This window comes from Falco naumanni, chromosome 6, assembly GCF_017639655.2.
Source record: "Falco naumanni isolate bFalNau1 chromosome 6, bFalNau1.pat, whole genome shotgun sequence".
Classification (NCBI taxonomy): Eukaryota; Metazoa; Chordata; class Aves; order Falconiformes; family Falconidae; genus Falco; species Falco naumanni.
In genome coordinates this window covers 45,372,437-45,392,127 of record NC_054059.1, presented here as the reverse complement: position 1 = coordinate 45,392,127, position 19,691 = coordinate 45,372,437, and the positions used below count along the sequence as shown (strand labels likewise).

The window sequence follows — 19,691 nt, the reverse complement described above, 5'->3', positions numbered from 1 at the left end:
AACAAATAACATATGGGCTGATTTGACTGGACAAGACTTTGACCGAGCTGATGTAACCAGACCTGCTTTGAACAGAGGTCTGGAGAGAATGAATGTTGGAAGTCCCTTCCAACCTCAATTATTCTGTTATTCTAGAAAACTAGTATTTAGAGCTCAGTTTTCTAAAGAGCTCAGTTCCCATCTGAGAGGTTTTCTAGAAGAGGTGGGTAGACCTAGTCCAGAGTCTTTTAGAGACATGGCCATAATGTATCTTGAGGAGAGATGCCAAGTTCCAGCATCTTTTGCTAATCCTGTCAAGTTTTTAAGGTTGGTTTTAAACATAAGAAGAGGAGGAATATAAAAATCAAATCCCTACAGGTTGTGTGGGAGACATTCCTCCCAGAATGTTCTCTTCCCGAAAAAACATTGTTCACCCAAACAAAGGAAAAAGCCCTAGTTAAGTGTAAAACAATTTAAATGCTAACCCTAATTTTATATAATAATATTATTCATGGAAAGGTAAAATTTATTCTTATTTAATTTGTATTTAAGTAAAGAAAGTACATTTATTAGAGAACAGTGGCGATTCCAAGTACGCTTGTCACAACAGAGGCACTAATGTGATTTATACGAGACAGCCATATTATCAGCAGTTGTGATACTGCTGGAGTATTTGCATTTGAATAAGCATTTGTATAGGAGAAAAAAGAAAAGGAAAAAAAAAAAAAGTGCTTATATTTTGTGTTTCCAGAATTCCTTTCCTGGATAGAATCTTTCCCATCTAGCAGGTGTGAAGGCTTGGGTTTTTTCACCTACTATGTCTATATTAGTTTCCAGATTCAACACAGGGAGGAAAACCCCACCATTATCTTTGGTATAAAGAGTTATATTGGTATATACTGATATATAATTATTATATATTATTGGTATATATAACAATAACAATAATAATTTTTATTGTGATGATTTCTTGTATATTTTTAAAGTGGTTTAGTTCTTTGTTTTTTTTTTTTAATTATGAAACCATACTAGAAATCGCCTTATATATGCAAGCTCCTGCTGTTTGAAACATAATTCATTTTGTAAAACTTCTGAGTGCTGTTGTGGAATAAACATGCCATCTATTTTGCAGACCCAGGCCAGGCAGAAGCAGCTTTGTTTCTGTAGCTGTAGGAGAGACTTGCAAAGCAACACAGGTTCAGTACTGTGTTAATGTGAACTCTGAATTAAAACAACATAACAGGGCTTATGTACGTTTACAGCAGGTACAAACTGCTTTGTGAAGGGGCCTGATGCAGCAGAGCAGCATCTGCACAGAAGGAAAACTTGCTACAGCAGCTTTAATATGTATTCCTGATAACTGGGGACCTGCAGCGGACCGGCCTTGGCTTGCTTCAGCTCATCCCTCTCTTCCTGACTAGTTTTCAGACCTTGCAAGCATGTAGACATGGGACTTCTGTTTATTTTAGTATACTTACAAAAACCCATTTCAGACTAGGTCTACATGAGAAGCTCTTCCTGCCATTGCTGTACCACTGAGAATGTGAAACGGGGAACAGGTGAGCACACAGCCATGCCTGCTGAATACCCGCAAAATGGACTGCCAAAGAGGAAAACAGTTTTTCTCACCGTGCCTCGACAGAGGCATTGACACCTCAAAAAGCTGTACCTCTGCAAAATATTATGCCTTCCACTTGCTCAGGTGACAACAGGTCATGTTAAATAGGGCTGACTTCAGACAAGGTGCAACAAGTCAACCTAAGCAACCCCAAGGAAGGCTGCAGCCAGTTTGGCTGAATTTGCCTGAAGTTACATGCAGCAGAGAGCAGGGTGGAAAGTATTTCACAGAACACAGACAGCTTCAGGGTGGTTTCAGCTTGTGCTGCTCACAAAGCCGTCCGGAACCGCAACCCCACGAGGGGGCTCTGCCCGCACGGGTATCAGTAGTACCAGCCCTTCCAGTGAGCAGCTCCCACTGGTGTCCAGTCACATCTTGCCTTTGAGTAAGGAGCATCGCTTTTGTGGGAAGTGGCCTTAAAATAAACCTAAATATGCCTGATTTGGTGTGACGTGAAAGCACCTCTCATATGGCAGGGTCTCTAAAGCAGTTTAAATTTCAGGGTGTTAAACTGGTATAGTTGGAGGTATAACAGGACAACCAGAATAGTAGTTCCCTCTGGGCTGCTTCCATTGGAAGCAGCAAATATAGAGGGAATGACTGATAGCTGCCATATGATCTAACTGTGCCTGGAACGTGTAGAAATAAATGGTAACAAGGAAATGAATTGCTTGGATGCCTTGTTCCTACTAGATCTCCCCCAGTCCAAGACACTTGCACCAGCAATAGTTTAAGAAAGCCTGGTATAGACAAGTTTTTGAAATCAATCAAATAGGGAAAATGCTACTGTATATGAGGAAAATAGCTTTCTCCTATGCAGAATTGAACAGAGTGAAGGGGAAAGGGGTATTTAAATAGCCCACACTGATCAAGATAAAACAGCTGAGTTTGATCTCTATATCTTTTAATACAACCTCCATTAAAATTCTAAAGTGAAAGTAACTGTGTAACGGTAAACACAAAAGTATAAGGAGATTATACATTACAGTTCAAGGAAAGATTTGTCCCTACAATGCATAAGAAAAATCAAGTGATAAAGGTAATTTAAATTGTACGTGTCCCCTGGAACAACGCTTGGTCGCTTTGGTAATGGCACCTGTCAAATGCACAGTGCTGGACTGCTCACTATTAGTAGCTTACTAGCACTAAAAGAAATACAGGTGCAAAGAGCCAGAGCAGCAGTGGTGTAGGCGGACAATACACAGGAACAGCACTGACAGCTTGAGTGGGCTGCTGCTTACAGCTCCTTCCTCGCAGCGCTGGGCTCACATGACCACCATGATGTCTTCCAGTGGCTTTCGGGTCAGCGCAGGCACAGTAGCATCTTTCTTGGGATATCCAACGGGGAGCAACAAGAGTAGCTTCTCGTTCGCTGGGCGCTGGAGCAGCACCCGGAGCTGGGGGCCGCAGTTGAGGGGTGTGGATGTCACTGTGTACAGGCCCGCATTCTGCAGCAAGACAGACAGCAGCAGAATGAGGCAGAGTTCTGTGCTCTGTGTTTGCATCTGTTGTTTCCACCAGACCTGTACAGATTCCCCTATTGACTAGCCCAGAAATGCTGCTTCATTAGACTCTGCTGCAGGCTTTAGAACATCTGATTTACTAATAGCCTCAACGGTACCATAAAAGGTGCCTGCTTTGCTTACAGAGAAGTACAGCATTTCTCCACTGCAGCAACAGCACATTCTGCCTGACATGTCTGTGTGCTGTACAGCAGGAGCCTGCCTGCAGTGCTCAGTGTAATGGGGTACCCATGGCCACAGTGAAGTTGAGAGGCGGTTGTGGGGATATCACTGGAATATCATCCCATGAGGTTCCTCTGGCTCATACGGGGAAATGTTTCAGTCCTTGCCTCCATGTGGTTGGCAGGAAGATTTCTTACAGCTTTGTGAACATTTGTTCCTGCTCAGGAGCTGTACCTCACAGGTACACAGGGGATGGGGGGTACAGGTTCTGCCTCAGAAGATGTCACAGGAGTCTGTTGTGATCTTCTACAGTGGCCAGTGTTCTGGCTTACATCAGAATCCCAAAATAAGTGGAGGTATCTCTCCTCCCATGATACAAAAACTCATAAAAAAATCTAAACAATATGACAGACAGTAAAAACCTCACATTACCCAAGATATGACCATATGACAAGCTGAGGTGCTTCCTGAGAGTTGCATATGTGGATTTCAGTCTCTCCCTCTATGTAATGCAAGCATTTTGGGAGGCTTTGCAATATAGAAGTCAGCCAGGGAGAGATGCTTAGGCAATGGGCCTCTCATGTTAAGTAATCTCTACCATCTTCTGCAGAGAAGAGCTTATGGTAGTGGTGCTGAACATTATGAGTCCATCACACTGTGTCCTTTAGTGTTCTCAATTAAATTCTAGGAGCTGGGAAAGGGACAGCACTAAGGAGCCTGAAAGTTAAAAGATAGCCTCAGAAATCCCACCGAGTGGTGGGCTGGCTCAGGAGAAAGCAGAGACTTGTCATCCCTACTGCTTCTAAGGCGCTAGTGACACAGCACTGGTCCTGCCCCATTCCCTGTGCATTCCCTTTGCTGCCAGCTCCATGGAGGGAACATACAGAGTGCTGTGCAACTGCAGAGCAGCAGCACCCCAGCAATGTGTTTCTGTACTGCTCACTTCTTAGATTTCCCATCCTGAAGATCCTCCTGAGGAGCAGCAATGTGGGAAGGGAAGTGTCACTCAAAACAGAATGGAGAAGAAATGGCAGTTCCTGGTAGGAAATTGGCCTAATATAAGAGGTGGCAGCTTGCTGTAATCCTGCTGACAGGCCAAGTTAACTATCAGAACAGCTTCGCTATTTAAACACTTGTGTAGCACATCAGATACAACAAGCAGAACTGAGACTGAGAAAGCACTGAGAAATTCCAACTGACAGATATCAAACACATAGAGATTTAGAAATTGGTTCACTTTCAGAAATGCCTCAGAAAGAGTGATTGAAATAAGTACAGTCTGTTCAGTGAAATATGTCCCTGAGGGTTTCTTTCAGCATTGTGTACTAAAAATTATTTGAGGTCAAGCTGTTTTATTAGGAATTACTGAAAAGAAGGGGCCAGTGTGGCACTGCACAGCCATGCTTGGGTGGCCTGCAGACCCTGTCAGCCCTGGTAGCATAAGGCAGAAACCACAGGGGCTGAAGCCTGGGCTGGGAGAAGGTTGACAACTCTGGAACTAAGCTGCATTACATTTTTCTTCTTGTTAAGCAGTACTGAGGATAGGAATCACCTTCTCGGATGTAAGGCCTGTGCAGACTAGCTTTAAACTCAGAACTAAGACATATTGCCAGGAGTTGGAGTAATCCAGAGGACTGATAATGTTAAAATCTAAATTGGGTTCCACCCTCATTTGGGCAGAATAGCTTTGGTGTAACCCAAACCCCAGTATGTTGGTTCTGTCGATATACCTGTAAGGCAGCAAGCAGGATACCACAGGCAATAGAAACACTGATTTCATTGTAGTAGTGGGTCTTCTTTTTGCCATTTGGAAGCTGCCCATATACCTGCTTGAAAATGAGGATCAGATATGGAGCAGTGTCCAAGTACTCTTTGATCCAGTTTGTTCTGCAAAAGATAATGTTTAAGACATTTATTCTGCAATTTTTTCATTTTCCTGTAAGTCACATCTACTGTCTGCAGGGGGACACTAAAGGTACATGACAATTATAGCAGTAAAGTAAAGCTTAGAACATTCACTGCAAAGGATTAAGTATTGTCAGCTTAAACAGAAACATTTCTGAAAAAATAAGCTTGAATAGAGTGCTCAGTTTTAACAGATTTGGCTAAGCAGTTGATTCACTCATTCTGAAGAGTGGAATTGCATATAAATAGGAGGTATGTCTTGCCCTCTTACCTATGAACTGGCCTCATAAGCACTTGCCTTTGAGATTATTTAATTCCTGGAATTTTGCAGACTTGTAGCTCCACCTGTTACTAGCAATGCCAACTTTTTTGTGATAGCAGGGAAACTTGTCCAGGTTTCAGCTAGGACAGAATTAATTTTCTTCTCAGTAACTAGTACAGTGCTGTGTTTTGGATTTAGTGTTAAAATAATGTTGATAACACACTGATGTTTTTAGTTGTTGCTAAGTAATGCTTATACTAAATCAAGGACTTTTCAGTTTCTCAGGCCCTGCCAGTGAGAGGGGTGGAAGGGCACAAGAGATTGGAAGGGGACACAGCCAGGACAGCTGACCTGAACTGGCCAAAGGGATATTCTGTAACATGGGACATCATGCTTGGTATATAAATGGGGGAGATGGCCAGGACCCGCTCATCACTGCTCAGGGACTGGCTGGGCATTGCTCACTGGTTGAGCGATTGTATTGTGCATCAGTTGGGTTTTTCCCCTTACAGATTTTATTCCTCTCTCTCCCTGTCTCTCTCCATCTGATTATTATTGCTATTATTATACTTTTCAATTCTTAAATTGCTCATTAAATCAAATCAAAACTCAACCTACGAATTTTACCTTTTTCCTGAATCTCTTCCCCACCCCTTGGTGGGGGGGATGGGCGAGCAGCTGCATCTGTACTTAGTTCCTGGCTGGGGTTAAACCACAACAAAACTGCTGGCAGAAAATTTCAAAACTTCTTGGTCTAAGGTGTAAACCTAAATATATTCTCACAGCAAAAAATGTTATTCTGCTTCTGACTATTTCAGTCAATATTTGGTTCCCAATATTTTAATATATACAATTATGAGGTAGGATTTCAATAAGAAAATGTGTGCTTTCTATTGTACTCACTCAAAATACAAAAAAATACTATTTTCCAGTTGTTTACATAGCACATACATTTACATAGCATGTAAGCACCTGAAAAACACTAACATTATGAAACAAGTGGGGCAAATCAACCCTATAGAAAGCTTTGCACATATGCTTCAATCGACAAGCCAAGACTCAGTAGAAGTTTTCCCATTGTATGAAGTTAAGCAAGTCAGTCAGACTTTGGAACAATTAAATATTGCATAATTCAGCACTTGCATAGGGACCAGCCTTGGGGCTGCCTCAGTCAACAGCAAAGCTCCCAATGACTTTGGGAGCTTCATTGTTCGGCAAACAGCAGGAAAATACTGGGACAAGAGTTATGGCAACAGATGTTACATAGGAGGAAAAAAAAAAAAAAACAAACCAAAAAAAAACCCAAAAGATTGAGACAAATGCTTGGAAAATTTTCAAGATTGAGAGCATATAATACCTTCTACTGGAGGCAATTTTATGAACCAGCCACCAAGGCACAATTCTATACATATTTTTAAGTTTTTCTTTCCAAACATGAATCTTAGAAATATATTATAAGCAAGAGGGAGGAAGAAATAGAAAAGGATACTAGAAGAATTTAAGACAAGCTTCTTTTACAATTTCAATTTTCTAAACTGTGGTGCTTTCAGTAAGATTCCCATCATCTTGAGGATCAAGATGGAGCCATGCAACAGGAAAGAGTGTGCTGAACATCTGAGCCACTTATTTTATCCTTCTTCTTAGTAAGATTGAAGGACACAGGCATAACGAACTTTTCTTTTGTGTGTATCAGTCGGGTGTTGCATCTCACCTGGCCCTTAGAACAAGGCAGTCAGAATTAACATATAAATAGTAAATTCTTTTTTTAACTCCTGCTAGGTGGGAACTTCCCTTTCCTCAGAGAGGAGTTTTTTCTTCCCAGCTGTAAATTAACAAAAGGACCACATTACAGTAATTCTGGCAACTCTCTGGCTGGGGCAGTTTCTGCCCCACCTTCCTTCTTTTTCTGTGATCAGGACCTGGGAAATATTTATAGCTGCTTTCCTACGCAGCACCAGAGAACTGGGGAGAGTTTAAGGAGCATGGACATGAAAGAACATTTTGAAAACAAGGGGTTTAAATTGTTGACATCATTATTTTCAGTTGTTTCTTTTTCCTTCCTGAAAATAAGTGGGGGGAAAGATGAAAAAAGAAAAAAAGAAAAAAAAAGAAAGAAAAAAAAGTATCATGACTAAAACTTCTCAATATAGTCTTTCCTAGACTAAAACACAGCTCCGTTCAAAACCCTTAGCCAAAAGACTTTTTCATACCTCAGTCTTTTCAAGTCATTAACCCATCTGTCTCCCATCCGTTTTTTGTAGTTGATTTCTTCTTCTTCTTCTACGATCTCACGAATCTTATGTTTTAAGTACGGCTCTTGCACCACCACAAAGGTCCAGGGCTCAGTGTGTGCTCCACTGGGTGAGGTACCTTCATACAAAAACAAGGAAAGCTGAGAACCCAGGAAGGAGGGTGGGCAGTGAGATCCATCAGCTATTCCTGATGAGCAATTAGAAAGCAATTGGATGAGATGGGAAGAAAAGCACAGAGATAAGTTCTGGCAGACAATCCTGTTCATTTCTTTCTCTAAGACTATGAAGTCCCATTCAATGACAGAAGTTAGTCCTTTCATACAGCCATTTTACAGGAAACCAAAGTTACGGATTTGTAAGGATTCCTTTGTGGTTCCTATGATGAGACAGTATTATGGTGCGATATATGCACGCGGTAACGTTATTGCACGCAACACACTGTTTGAACTTGCACCCAGCTCCGAGGCATGCTTTTAGCTGGAGGGCAAAGCTAATGGCTTTCAGGAAAACAAGGCTAAGTGACCACCCGCAGGAATCTGCCACTGACTGACAAAGACAGGAGCTGCACAATGCCGACATCTGCCATACAGCATACAGGTTTGAGTCTGTTGTCCTAAAGACAGCTGGTGTATGTAGGTATGCACGTATTAAATCTGCACTTGCTCATTCAGCCCTGATCATTACACACCAACACCGCTGGAGAATATTTTAGCTGCCCAGAGGGTGAAAGCCAGAAGCTGAAGAATATATATAGTCATCTGTGCAGGTTCACAGATAAATGGGTTAAGACGACTGTTCGTCTTAAGCCCTCATACAAATTTTTAAAATATTTGAAAGTGTTGAACACATATAGTATTTGCTTACTTAAGCACTTATTTCAATTTGAGAAATGCTGGATAAGCATCTTGAACTATCTTTTATATTGAAATGTGTTTATATGGTGAACCTTGCCTCTCCTCATGTCTCGGTAAGAACCGATGACATTTAGGTTTTGCTTTGTTTTCTTTTCCTCTACACAGCCCAAAGCTTTCAGGGTTGCTAAATACTTCATCTGCACTCCAGGCTTGTTCGCTTTGCTGCATTTGCCAAACCATGCTCAGTGTTTTAATGACTCCCAGCTAATTAGAGGAAGATGGAGACTCATTACAGTGCAGTAACAAAGCTGCATACAGTTTTTAAAGGGAAAACAATGCACCTCAAATGCTAAAAAACTCTGTATTATTAATCCTGCTAGAGGCTACTGAACTTTTGTCTAAGGCGGCTTGCGAATATTTTCTACATTAGCAGCAGCTGGTTCATAGAATGAGATACATAATGAAGGACAAACCCACTCCTGGCTGAAGTCAGTTACTAAAGTAGAGATGAGATTAGGCCAGGACATGACGGCAAGGATTTAAAACACATACGTTCTCAGAAAAAAAAAGAAAATTCATTTTTGACATTCAGTCAAATAACTTCTATCAGGGTCCTTAGCACAACACTCCAGCTGTATGCAATAGGGGCCTGGCACTGATCTGGAAAGGACTGGCAAGTTTTTTGTCCTAACTGAAACTTTATTCCCCTAATAAATCCCAACCACTTGTGTCAACTGAAATATTTCACATGGCTGAAACAATTTCAACAATTGATTTAGGGGGAAAAAAAAAAAACCAAAACCAGAGAAAACTCTGCACATGATAAATATCATCAAAATACATGGCATTTTAAAGCATGTGAAGTACACATGGTTTAACATTTTTGACAGAAACCACTTCAATGTTTCTATTTGAAAGACGTCTCACTAAACTGTACATCAATTTTATTTTAAATAACATCTTTTAATGCTTGAAAAAGAAATGTTTCATTTTGTGCTGTTGAAATGCTCTTTTTCCATTCTGGGTGCACTGCAAATACAATGGGATTGGGAATGCTCCAAACTAGTCCCCGACATATAGTTTTTCAAGCTGAGTAATTTCCAATCAGTCAATGGGTGCTCATTTATTATGGGTGACAGGTGAATCTAGGAAAACCATAAGCCAAATGCCAATTCCCTTGGCTTTTCCATATCACTCTTACACAGTTGAACAGCAATGCTGATCCTCTTCTTTTTTTCAGACCTTGGACCACTCAGTACCATACCTGCTGTTCTGATGACATTATCGATAACCTCCCTGGGGACAGGCTCATCACTGAGAAACCTGACAGACCGTCTCTTGTTAAGAAGCTCGTAAAACATCTGTGACCTTTTGATCATTTCAGCTTCAGAGTAGCGCTCTGCAAAGAACGGGACATGGGCAACATTTTCTTCAAGTCCTTGCCACTCTTCATCAACCACTGCAAGAAAATAAAAGTGTTTAGGGATTTTTTTGCTGCAGACTGCTATTTATATCTTTAGCATCTACCACTGCAATGCACTTTGGCCTGCACTGGCATACGCTGCACCACTGGAAAGGCAAAGTCTGAGATTCCAGTTGACGCAACCCATTGATCCCTAGCTCCAGATACTGAACACCTTGTTTAAATACCAAGAGGCAGGAGGGTCCTGGCTGGCTGTAGCAAGCGTGATCCACAAAGAAGTTATGGCCTTCTCCAGTTTGCAAGCCTGCCTGTAAAAATGGGCTACAAACTGAGACAGCAGTGAAAATGTGGCCAACCTTTCAGCCCACTTTTCTCAGTAAGTAAATGTGAGCATGTGTGTTCCTTCCTGAGCAGTCTAATAAGAAAAAATTAATTAAATTACTGAAGTTAAGGAGAGGGCTTAACTACCAATATGTGTAAAATCTCCTCTGAAGAGCTGAATGTCAATTTTTTCCATACGCATGTCTCATAGCAGAAGCATTACAAGTCTAAGCTCTGTGCAAATGTGACTGTGGTTAAGTTCTTTGGTTTCACGACACTTTCAGCATAAAAGGAAGTGGATGACAGGCATCTATACTTAGGATAACAACATATCAAATGTAGGATATTGTGTTTCTTGTCTTTAATTTAAGAACTCAAAATGGTTCCTCATTTAACTGAAATCTGTCTTTCTGGCTGTTTTTTTTTATACCACAAAATGCATCTTACATAGTCTTTGAGATCTCTTCTTTCCTCCCTGCATTCCTAGAATCAGCAGGGATAGCATTTTTTGCAACTATGATGTGGAAGTTAAATCCATTTAAATTCTGCATTTTGACTAGTCAATAGTCAATAGCAATCTGCAACAGAGGGCTGAGTCAGGAAAAAAAATATTCCAGTTCTTTTTCAGTCACCGTTAGGCTGTTATTCTGGAATCACAGCAATCTCCAGTGCAAATTCAAACAGCAATTATTTCTGTGTTTTAGTAGTATGCGGTTGCCTTAGAGACCAGGCTGATTTTTTGTTCATTTTACAAACACCAGTCAAATATTCACAAGTGTGCCTCAGCATGTGCAAGAGGCTGCAGTCTATCCAGTTGCATACGTTGCATCTAATCAGAATGATTCTGGTCCTTGAACAACATACATTTCATTTTGCATACAAAGAAGTTACTCAGAAAATTTATTTTGTTTAGCATTTCATGCATGTGTTAAGCATTCTTGGTCACAGACTGCAAGGACTTTGCTCCAGGGTAATGGGAAGCAGTGACCCATTGCAAAAATTATTTTTGTGGCCAGCTTGCACACTCAAACTGAAAAAGGAATGCCTCTTCCTAGTGTTCCCTTTGTGGTTTACACTTAGTAAATTATTTACTATTCAATACGGACCTGCCAATAGCAAAGGGCCTACAGGACTTGCCCTTTGCTAGGATTCTGGTAATCTTCTCTTTCAGAAACTTTAACACCCCCTTTTTTGCTGTTCCTCCTCCACATTCAGCCAAGGGAATACCACAGGGTTAAAAGGCTATATTTACACTAGCAAGCAGTATGATGCAACAGGAGGTTGAGAGGAAGAGCTTCTGCTGGGAACCCAGTGTTCAACATCCTACATGTATAGAGTGGTAGGGTACTGGGGGAGGGGAGGCAGGGAGACAGAGATCTGCATCTTTCTCACCTCTTCCATGCTATGCAACATACCATAGGATGCCATTTTCAAGGACCAATGTGTTATGCTGGTAAAAGCTGATATGCAAAACCTTCCACAGACAGAAGTTGACGCAGTGATGGCTGGCAGCCAGAGGATTTGAGAGGAAAAGTGATGACCCAAAAATGTGTAAAACTCCAAGGGAAAAACAGGGAGTTTGGAGATGGCAACTCATCTACCCTTTCCAACTTGACTGAGGACTGTCTGACCAGTTAAGAAATTCAGGTGGTGTCCATTGATATAGACGTGACAGAAAATCATGTCAGCTTTGGGCACGTAACCTCTCCAGCAAGCTCCTCTGGAAGAACTTCCAGGCTTGGAAGCTGAGTGGCCTTCTGCAACTGTCTTGATTTGTCCAATAAAATTAATTCTCCCTCTCCAAATCCATCTTGTGTATAGCAGGGCTGAAACTACAACAAAAATATTTGTTGCTAAACCAAGATTTAGCAGTTACACAGAATGATGCACATCTCACACCCTCACGTAAGAGGAGTTTCTAAATGGAAGAAATATTTTTCTTATGATAAAAAAAACACTTCCTGAAATCAGCTAAGGTTGTGCCTTGTCTATCAGAAGGCAGAATCTGACCAGAAAACTATACTGAAAGTAGGTATTGGATTAGTGTCTTGCTGAAATCTTCAGGTCAGACTATACAATTTGTGCTTCTGTCAACGTGCTGAAGTGATCATCCCTATCTATTTCACAAGTTTACAATGTTGAGTGTCCTAGGAAATAGAAATAGATTATTTCTAGCCTAGAAACAGCCAAATAAAACTAACTCCAGGACTCAAGAGTTCTTATGTTCTCTCACTATTTACTTTATTATGATGAGGTTTTTATCAGAGTTCAGAAAGCAGGAAATAGCATCCATTCAATGCACCATACCTTTTATTTAGCCACTGAGGGAGGAGACTTGATGGTCCAACCTTGGCTCCTAAGCAAATCCAAGCCCTGCTTGGTCATCTTTTTTTCTAGCATTATTGCAAAACTATAAACAATCATTTTGAGTTAGAGATACTGAGACTAGTCTATAAAATACTGAAAGTCTTCACAAAGGAGTTTTGTCAAATTGGAGTAAATGCTGGGGGGAATTTGTGTTAATCTCTGTACCTGGTTTTGAAATACAAGGAGAGGAAAGTCAGGTAGGTGATAAATCATCAATACATACATACATGAGCTCTGAGGAACAGAAGGACGAAGAGCAAGATTAAATTACTTGTATGGATGAGGACAGTAGTCAGACAACTGACTCACATGATGTACTTAATCCAAAGAGGATATTGCTTGAGGCCAGTTTAGCGCAGAAGCCTAGACAGCAAACTGGACAAGCTATCAGCGTACAGAACATGAAACAAAACATGACAGGGAGGGAAGAACAAAGATGCAATAACAACAGCAATACCTGCTTTGACATGTGCAGGAAGCATACCAGTAAAAAACAGGTAATAATTGATATTGTGGTAGATTGTAAAGAAATAAAAAAGTAGCATGGCTAAAAAAAGGGTTGCTTTTGAGATACACTGTCTTCTGGGATAGTGTCAAGCCTACAAATTCCCCCAAGGTTACATCTAAACCAGGACACATCTTTAAGAGAGTCATATTGCCTCATCATTGTTATGAAGCACTGGTGGAAGCATAGTTTCCCAGGGATAGAACAAAGAGGAAATATTATGATAATACTAGAAACCAGGCTTCCCAGCTGAAGCATTTAATACCTTGATCAAGCAACCTGTTCTTTTTGTGCAGTGACTCTTTTAGCTTTGGTTTCAGTGAGACAGGATGATGTTACCAAAAAAACCAACCAAACAAAAAAACCCTCTAAACTGAGATTAGTTCATTCAATTTAATTAACTAAATGAAAGGGTAAGGAAAAGTAGGCCTATAACTGTGGCACTCAATTTTTAAGTGAAAAAACTTGGGGAAAATTTGGGACTAAGAGTAATTAAACTGGAGAATTCAGATTAAAGAATTCAGGGATCAGGAAGCACAGATATTTGACATTTCTTAAAATGAGAGGTATAAAAATAATCTTAGTTGTAACTGGTTGAATAAGCATCACAATTAAATGATCCGCAGGCAACTAGGAATGGAAGAAAAGGATTAGTTAGCACAGAAACCTAGATGTTGTAAGACAGGAAGTCTAAAACTTGCAGTACTACCTAAGGTCAAGCCCAGATAAATTTTGAGTAGTGTGTTTGCTTGTTCTGTGGTTTATTTTTTCCCCCATATAAGTAGAAGAGAAGAAAATAAATGAAGCTACTGCATAGTCAAGATGGTTCAACTTAATAATAACACGGTGAAAAAATAAATGTATTTCAAAGATTTTGAACTTGGGACAAAGGTGAGATGACTGATGAGAATGAAAGTGTGAGAATCAGTGTATCTAAGCCTAAGTTTTGCAAGCAAAACTTAAAAATCTTAATATACTCAAAATGGGAATGCCAGCTGAGGCAGGAGAAAGACCCAGAAGTGAGAGAACTGACAAACAAAACCAGAACTCTCCTGGTAATTATTTTTTTTTTTTAATAAATTCATCTATTATTTATTCTTTTCCACCATGTGTCTGCCATTCATTCTTAGCAGTTAACATTACCCATATGCTAAGCTAAAATCATTATCAGCACCATCTGTTTAGTGCATGTTCTCTATATCTTTAATTGCTGTGTTTAGACATATTCCTGTTTGTACGGTCACATACTACAATGTCTTACTTACACCTCTGTGTATTCCATCATTTGATGGACAACAGACATCCTGCTAGTCAGTCTATTATCTTGTTAGCCCCATTCTCAAGATTGCCATCAATTATGTTGTACATTTACAATAGTCATCAGGCTTCCTGCTATTTAAGCAAATCTGAAACAGTTTTGGCTCAGACATCCTAGACATCACAGAGCAGAATCTTATTTTTACAGTACTATTTCTCTAACTATCAGAAATTCCTCTCTGGATACATTTTAGGATGATGTCTGTATTCTTCCCAGCAGTTCATATGGGAGGCTATAATCAGCCTAGAAATTGTAAGAAATTTTGCCTCAGTTTGTAGCAAAAGTTCTTACTGTGGGTTCCTAATAGCATAAACTCACAGTAAGAAAAATGACGCATAATTTAATTTCTGTTGCCCACTTGTCTTACGTACACTGACATTTCCCTGTGTTGTTGGCTTCCAATTGTATGTCATTAAGAAATTTTGCTTGTACACTCCTGGGTTTTAAGCAAAGACCACTAGATAAATTGGTCCTGAGACTGATCTTTGAGAAACCTCACTGGTAACCTCAGTGTAGACCAATGTGTTTGCTTTCCAAACCAGCTCTTCCAGTTTCTTCTTGAAGAAATTTCTTCCTAAGTATAGAATTCCCCTCCAGTCTTCTATTCCAGTAGTGTAAGGACATGATGCATAGGAAAACAATTAAATGTATATAAAGAAAGCTTTCAGATCTTTGGATTTTAAATGCTGAGCAACTGACTCTTTGGGTTTTTGCTTGATTAATGATAGACTGCTACATAATCAGCCACTACAGGAATCCTAGTAGTGAATCCAACCCTGAACTGAGCGTGTTCTCACTGTGAGTAGGAAACTAAGAGATGGAGTGTCTTACTAGTGGATTATAAATAGCAGTTAGCAGGCTGACCCTGGAAACCTGAAGAGTTGGTCAGGGACCTTAAGCAACAGAAGTATCAAGTGGGAGAGGCAGACCCTGGAAGAAGGAAGCCAGCATCAAAATATTGTGGCCATTGCCTCAAACTGGAATACAGTTGCAGAAGGTTCCTTAAGATCTTCAGAGGAATAGAGTGGCTGGTTTATAAAGAGTTTTTCTGGTTTACCTAGTAAAAGGAAAGCTGAGAGGTAATCTATTTGTTGTCTGTAAACCACAGGAGGATACACACAAGGGCTGGGAAAATATCCTTTAAACTAAGAAGAGGATGGAACAGAAAAAATGGGTATAGAGTAGTATTAAGTAAGTTTGGGCAGGCAGAGCAGGATTTTTAACCCATAGCAGGAAGTTCTGGAATAGCCTTCCAGTAAAGTTAAAGAAACAGGGTCAAATAAGGCCAGCTTTCACGTTCATTCAGCTGATGGCAAAGGCTGGAGGTGTCTGCAGCAGCAGGGAGGTAAACACAATGATGCATCATGCTCATGTAAGTCCTGCATTCCTAAATGACACAAAGCATGAACTGTCATTGAATTGGAAAACTAAACTGCTACTGCCTCATTCATGTCCATAATATTATTAAAAGATATGGGAAGACTTTGAACTTGGGGAGAGAAGAAATACTTCTAAGAGGGAGAGAAGAAATACTAAGTGGGAGAGAAGAAATACTTCTAAGTGGGAGAGGTCTATTTTAAAAACTATCACCAGGAACAGTGCATTTTCAGAAAGGATGGAACATTTGGGCCTTCATACACTGCTTTGTAGTCCTTAAGTAGAGTACATCACCAAAGTCCCTACAATTAAAAGTATAGTAATAAAATGCCTTTGCTATTAATGTCTGCAAATGATGCCCAGAGTAACAAGGATACAAATAAAATTCAACCTCATCCTACACATCACTGTAAACTGGGTCTGTATTTACCTTATCCATCAATTGTATTGATCTGAATATATGACCCAGAAAGTGACCAATATACAATAAGTTCCCTGGGCTAAAGACTGAACTTATCTTTGCAACAGTGCAGATCTGAAGCAGTGGGAGGCGAGGCACCACCACTTTGGGGATGCTCACTACTAGAAGACAGCCCTTGTGACTCATCATTCAAGACAAGGCTGAAGAAATATTTTTTTCATCTGTATCTAATTAGTAATTGCACATGGCCCAACACAAGACAAGGCCAGATACACACGCATACAGACAGTTCTTGCCAATCCACAGCACAACAATCTTACATCCTGGATCTCATAAATAGAGTAAAAAGTTACAGGACAGATGGGTATGCAAACAAATCTGAAGTACTGCCAGTTAAGGGTTTGAACAAACGGACCGAGTGAATGCTTTGCACTTAACCAAAGAACTGGGTTTCTGGTTGCTCTGAGAAACATCCTTCTCTTCAGCTACTGAAAGCATAACACAGACAAGCTTGGGAGCACTGCGCCCTCCCCCTTCCACCCTCCACTGCCAATAAGTGACTCTACTGGGTCTCTCCAAGCAGTTCAGCTAATTAAACAGAATGCTTTGCTGCTCAAAGGTATGCCCCTCTGAGGGGCAACGTCAGGTAGGTTCAGTGCTGTTCCTACAGAGCGCTCCACTCTCCTGGCAAAGTGCCTTCGCTTTGGTCATGGACACGGATCAAAAGATTTAGTCTTCAGCTACCCCTTCCTGCCAGGGGGCCTTCAAGATTCAGCTTGTTCACCTATGGCAGCCCTAGATTCTAGTTTTAGACAAGACCATCTCACCTAACTCAAATTCTCTTCAGAGGAACTTTATAAGCCGGTTCAAGACATTTAAGTAGAAATGAGCTTTTCTGATACAGTAAGATATATTAGTAAAGTAGCAGAATTTATACAACAGGTAAAATATTCTTCATGATTAAGAAGATCTCTGTTTATGTCCATGTTCCTATTTCAACGTCTAGTAAGTTGGTGCAAATTTTAACACTGTCAGCAAGGTGAATAAGTTTTGAACCTTAATTACAGCACTAGCAGAGTAGCAGATACTTGCCACTGTAGCCATATTCTCTTCTTACTTAGGCTGGGCTTTCCCCTGCTGAAGAAAAACCTCCCTAAGCATGATGTCATTTTTTTTTTTTTTCTAGAGAGAAAAGACATACTTGTTTTGCAAAGATGTTGGTTTGAATCACACACCATTAAGGGAAAGATGATTATTTGTTGTTAAAAGCAACATAGCAAGAAAACCTAATTTAATGTTGGATGACATAGTACACTGAGAGAGATTTTATTTAAAAATAAACACATCTCCTTTTAGCAACAGCACAAACATATCTATCCACCTGTCAATTTTCTGTAAGAAATTTTAAAGTAGTATAGTTTTGAATTTAGCGTCTGAATAAAAGGGAAAACAACTAAGACAGAAAAAAATAACATTTTACATAGGGAGCTGTGGCAGTGAGGCTCCTTTTTAAGAGCTAATAGGTTTGTTTATGTAAGGCTCCTAAATTTTTAAACTGATAGAAACAGCTGTAGTCAAAGATGTCACTGATAGTTCACAGATTATCAGTTGAACTACCCACAGGAATTTTAATTTGCAGCAGTTTAACTGAACTAGTAAGCCATTTGTGACAAAGGAAATATGGGATATTTTTATACAGAATCTATTCTGTATTGAATAATGGAGGATACAACATCTGAACTAATTTTTAAAGAAATTTTCTATATTTGAGAAATAGTCAACATGGTTTAAAATTTTCTGAGTATAAATAGTTTCTGGAAACTGATACACAACACTAACTTAGAGTGCTCTGAACACTGAAAAATAAAGAGAAATAATGGTTCTTAGAAACAGCTACAAGTACAGAAAAACAATATAACAAAAGTTTCAAGATTCCTAGAAGTGGACTTGTGGAATGTGTCATTATAGGACAAAAAACACATAAAAAGCCTTTGAAAACCACCTGGTGGGGGGTGGGGGGGGGGGGAAGGCTGTATTAACTGCAAGTTTAAAAACTTCATAGGATCAGAACTCTGTAGCTTTTTGTTTCACAAGGAAATAAAGGGAGCTTATATAAGATAGGAAGCAAAAAGAAGGAAAGGCACATTTTGTGCTTAGACTTTTGTCCAAGCTGTGCATCAGAAATCACTACTAGAAAAAAAGGCATTCTGTACAGGTTCAGATATGTGGGTGAGTGAACAGATTAGCCACACCATCATTGAACCATCACCACATTTCGTTCTCTAAATATTTGATCAACATGGCTCCCAAATGATCCCAGTGTTAATCCAGCTAAAGCTCTTACAGACATTCTTAGAAATCTCAAATGGGATGCTTTTGTGATAACTGTAATAAACCCATTTCCAACTTTTCGGGGGGTGCTGGGACCAAATATGTAGCAGTGGATGGTGAAGTGGGATGAGATACCTGTGAAATCAGCTTGCAGACAGAAACTTTCCGCTCAGGTCTTCCCTTTGCTCACAGCAATAAGGCCTGGGAAGAGGCATGGGGTACTTCAGCAGATATCTCCATCCCTTCCCTACACTGCCCACAGAGCCCCTCAGGGGTCTGAGGTCTGCTGTGCAGAGGGACAAACAGACAGGGGTCTTTGAAAATGCTGCCCTCTTTTTTTTTTCTTTTTTTTCTTTTTTTTTTTTTTTGGTACTCTGATTTGCAGCATCTAAAGAAAATACACATTTACACCAAGAGTGATGACATGAGGAGAGCCTCCTTCCACGGAGCTGACAAGCTCAGGGCACAGCAGCAGTGTGATGTTAGACATTGCTATCACTGTGGAGAAGCCCAGAAGATCCCATCTCCTTTATTCACATCAGCAGATAGGATTTAAACAATGAAAGTGCTCAGATAGATGAGATTTTTCTTACCTTCTTCCTCTGAGTGGTGGTCAGTGCCATCTTTTAAATCTTCATCCACCCATGGGTGAGATAAAGGCTTGCTTTTAGTCTCATGTTTTTCCTTCTCTCCATTAGTCTTCTTCAGTATTGCCCCAATCAAAACACATATAATGGCTATAAAGACTGGGGTTAGGGAAGAAAAGAGTGCCATGACTATGGAAATATGTAACCTTCCTTCCAAGTTCAGTAGTTTCTCCTGAAAAAGACGGGGTGAAAAGGGAAGAGTGGAATGGCAGTAAGCAGAAAGGGGCGGACCCAAGGTTCAGTCCTTGACCCTATCCTGCTTCTATTTTTCAGCCACCACCCCCACAACCTCACCCGTCATGTGCTCCTGCTGTTAAGCAGACCCAGGTTTATATATTTTCTGGGAAGAAACTGCTTATAAACAGCAAGCAGAGGCACCAACCATATAAAAATGCATAAATGCTGTCCAGTGCAAAGGAATAAAAA

General features: G+C 40.2%; 1 protein-coding gene across 2 annotated transcripts; it reads right to left on the bottom strand.

Annotated features, from left to right (window-relative positions):
• Positions 1-2,484: 2,484 nt before the first annotated feature.
• IYD (iodotyrosine deiodinase) lies at positions 2,485-19,493 on the bottom strand. Of its 2 annotated transcripts, none has more exons than XM_040597945.1 (5): positions 19,212-19,493; positions 9,757-10,014; positions 7,660-7,819; positions 5,013-5,169; positions 2,485-3,045 (listed from the first exon to the last, which is right to left on the bottom strand). In XM_040597945.1, exons 1-5 carry the CDS (start codon positions 19,390-19,392, stop codon positions 2,863-2,865), a joined length of 939 nt encoding a protein of 312 aa, XP_040453879.1. In that variant the 5' UTR covers positions 19,393-19,493; the 3' UTR covers positions 2,485-2,862. The 2 variants fall into 2 exon arrangements, with proteins under 2 accessions (XP_040453879.1, XP_040453880.1); XM_040597946.1 differs by having other exon boundaries at positions 9,820-10,014; positions 19,212-19,491.
• Between the last annotated feature and the right edge of the window lie 198 nt (positions 19,494-19,691).

Coding starts and splice junctions, on each gene's coding strand:
- IYD (XM_040597945.1), bottom strand. CDS start 19,392: ATGGCACTCTTTTCTTCCCTAACCCCAGTCTTTATAGCCATTATATGT. Junction 10,015..19,211: donor CCACCACTCAGAGGAAGAAG/GTAAGAAAAATC, acceptor ATTTTCTTGCAG/TGGTTGATGAAGAGTGGCAA. Junction 5,170..7,659: donor AATGACTTGAAAAGACTGAG/GTATGAAAAAGT, acceptor TATCTTTTGCAG/AACAAACTGGATCAAAGAGT.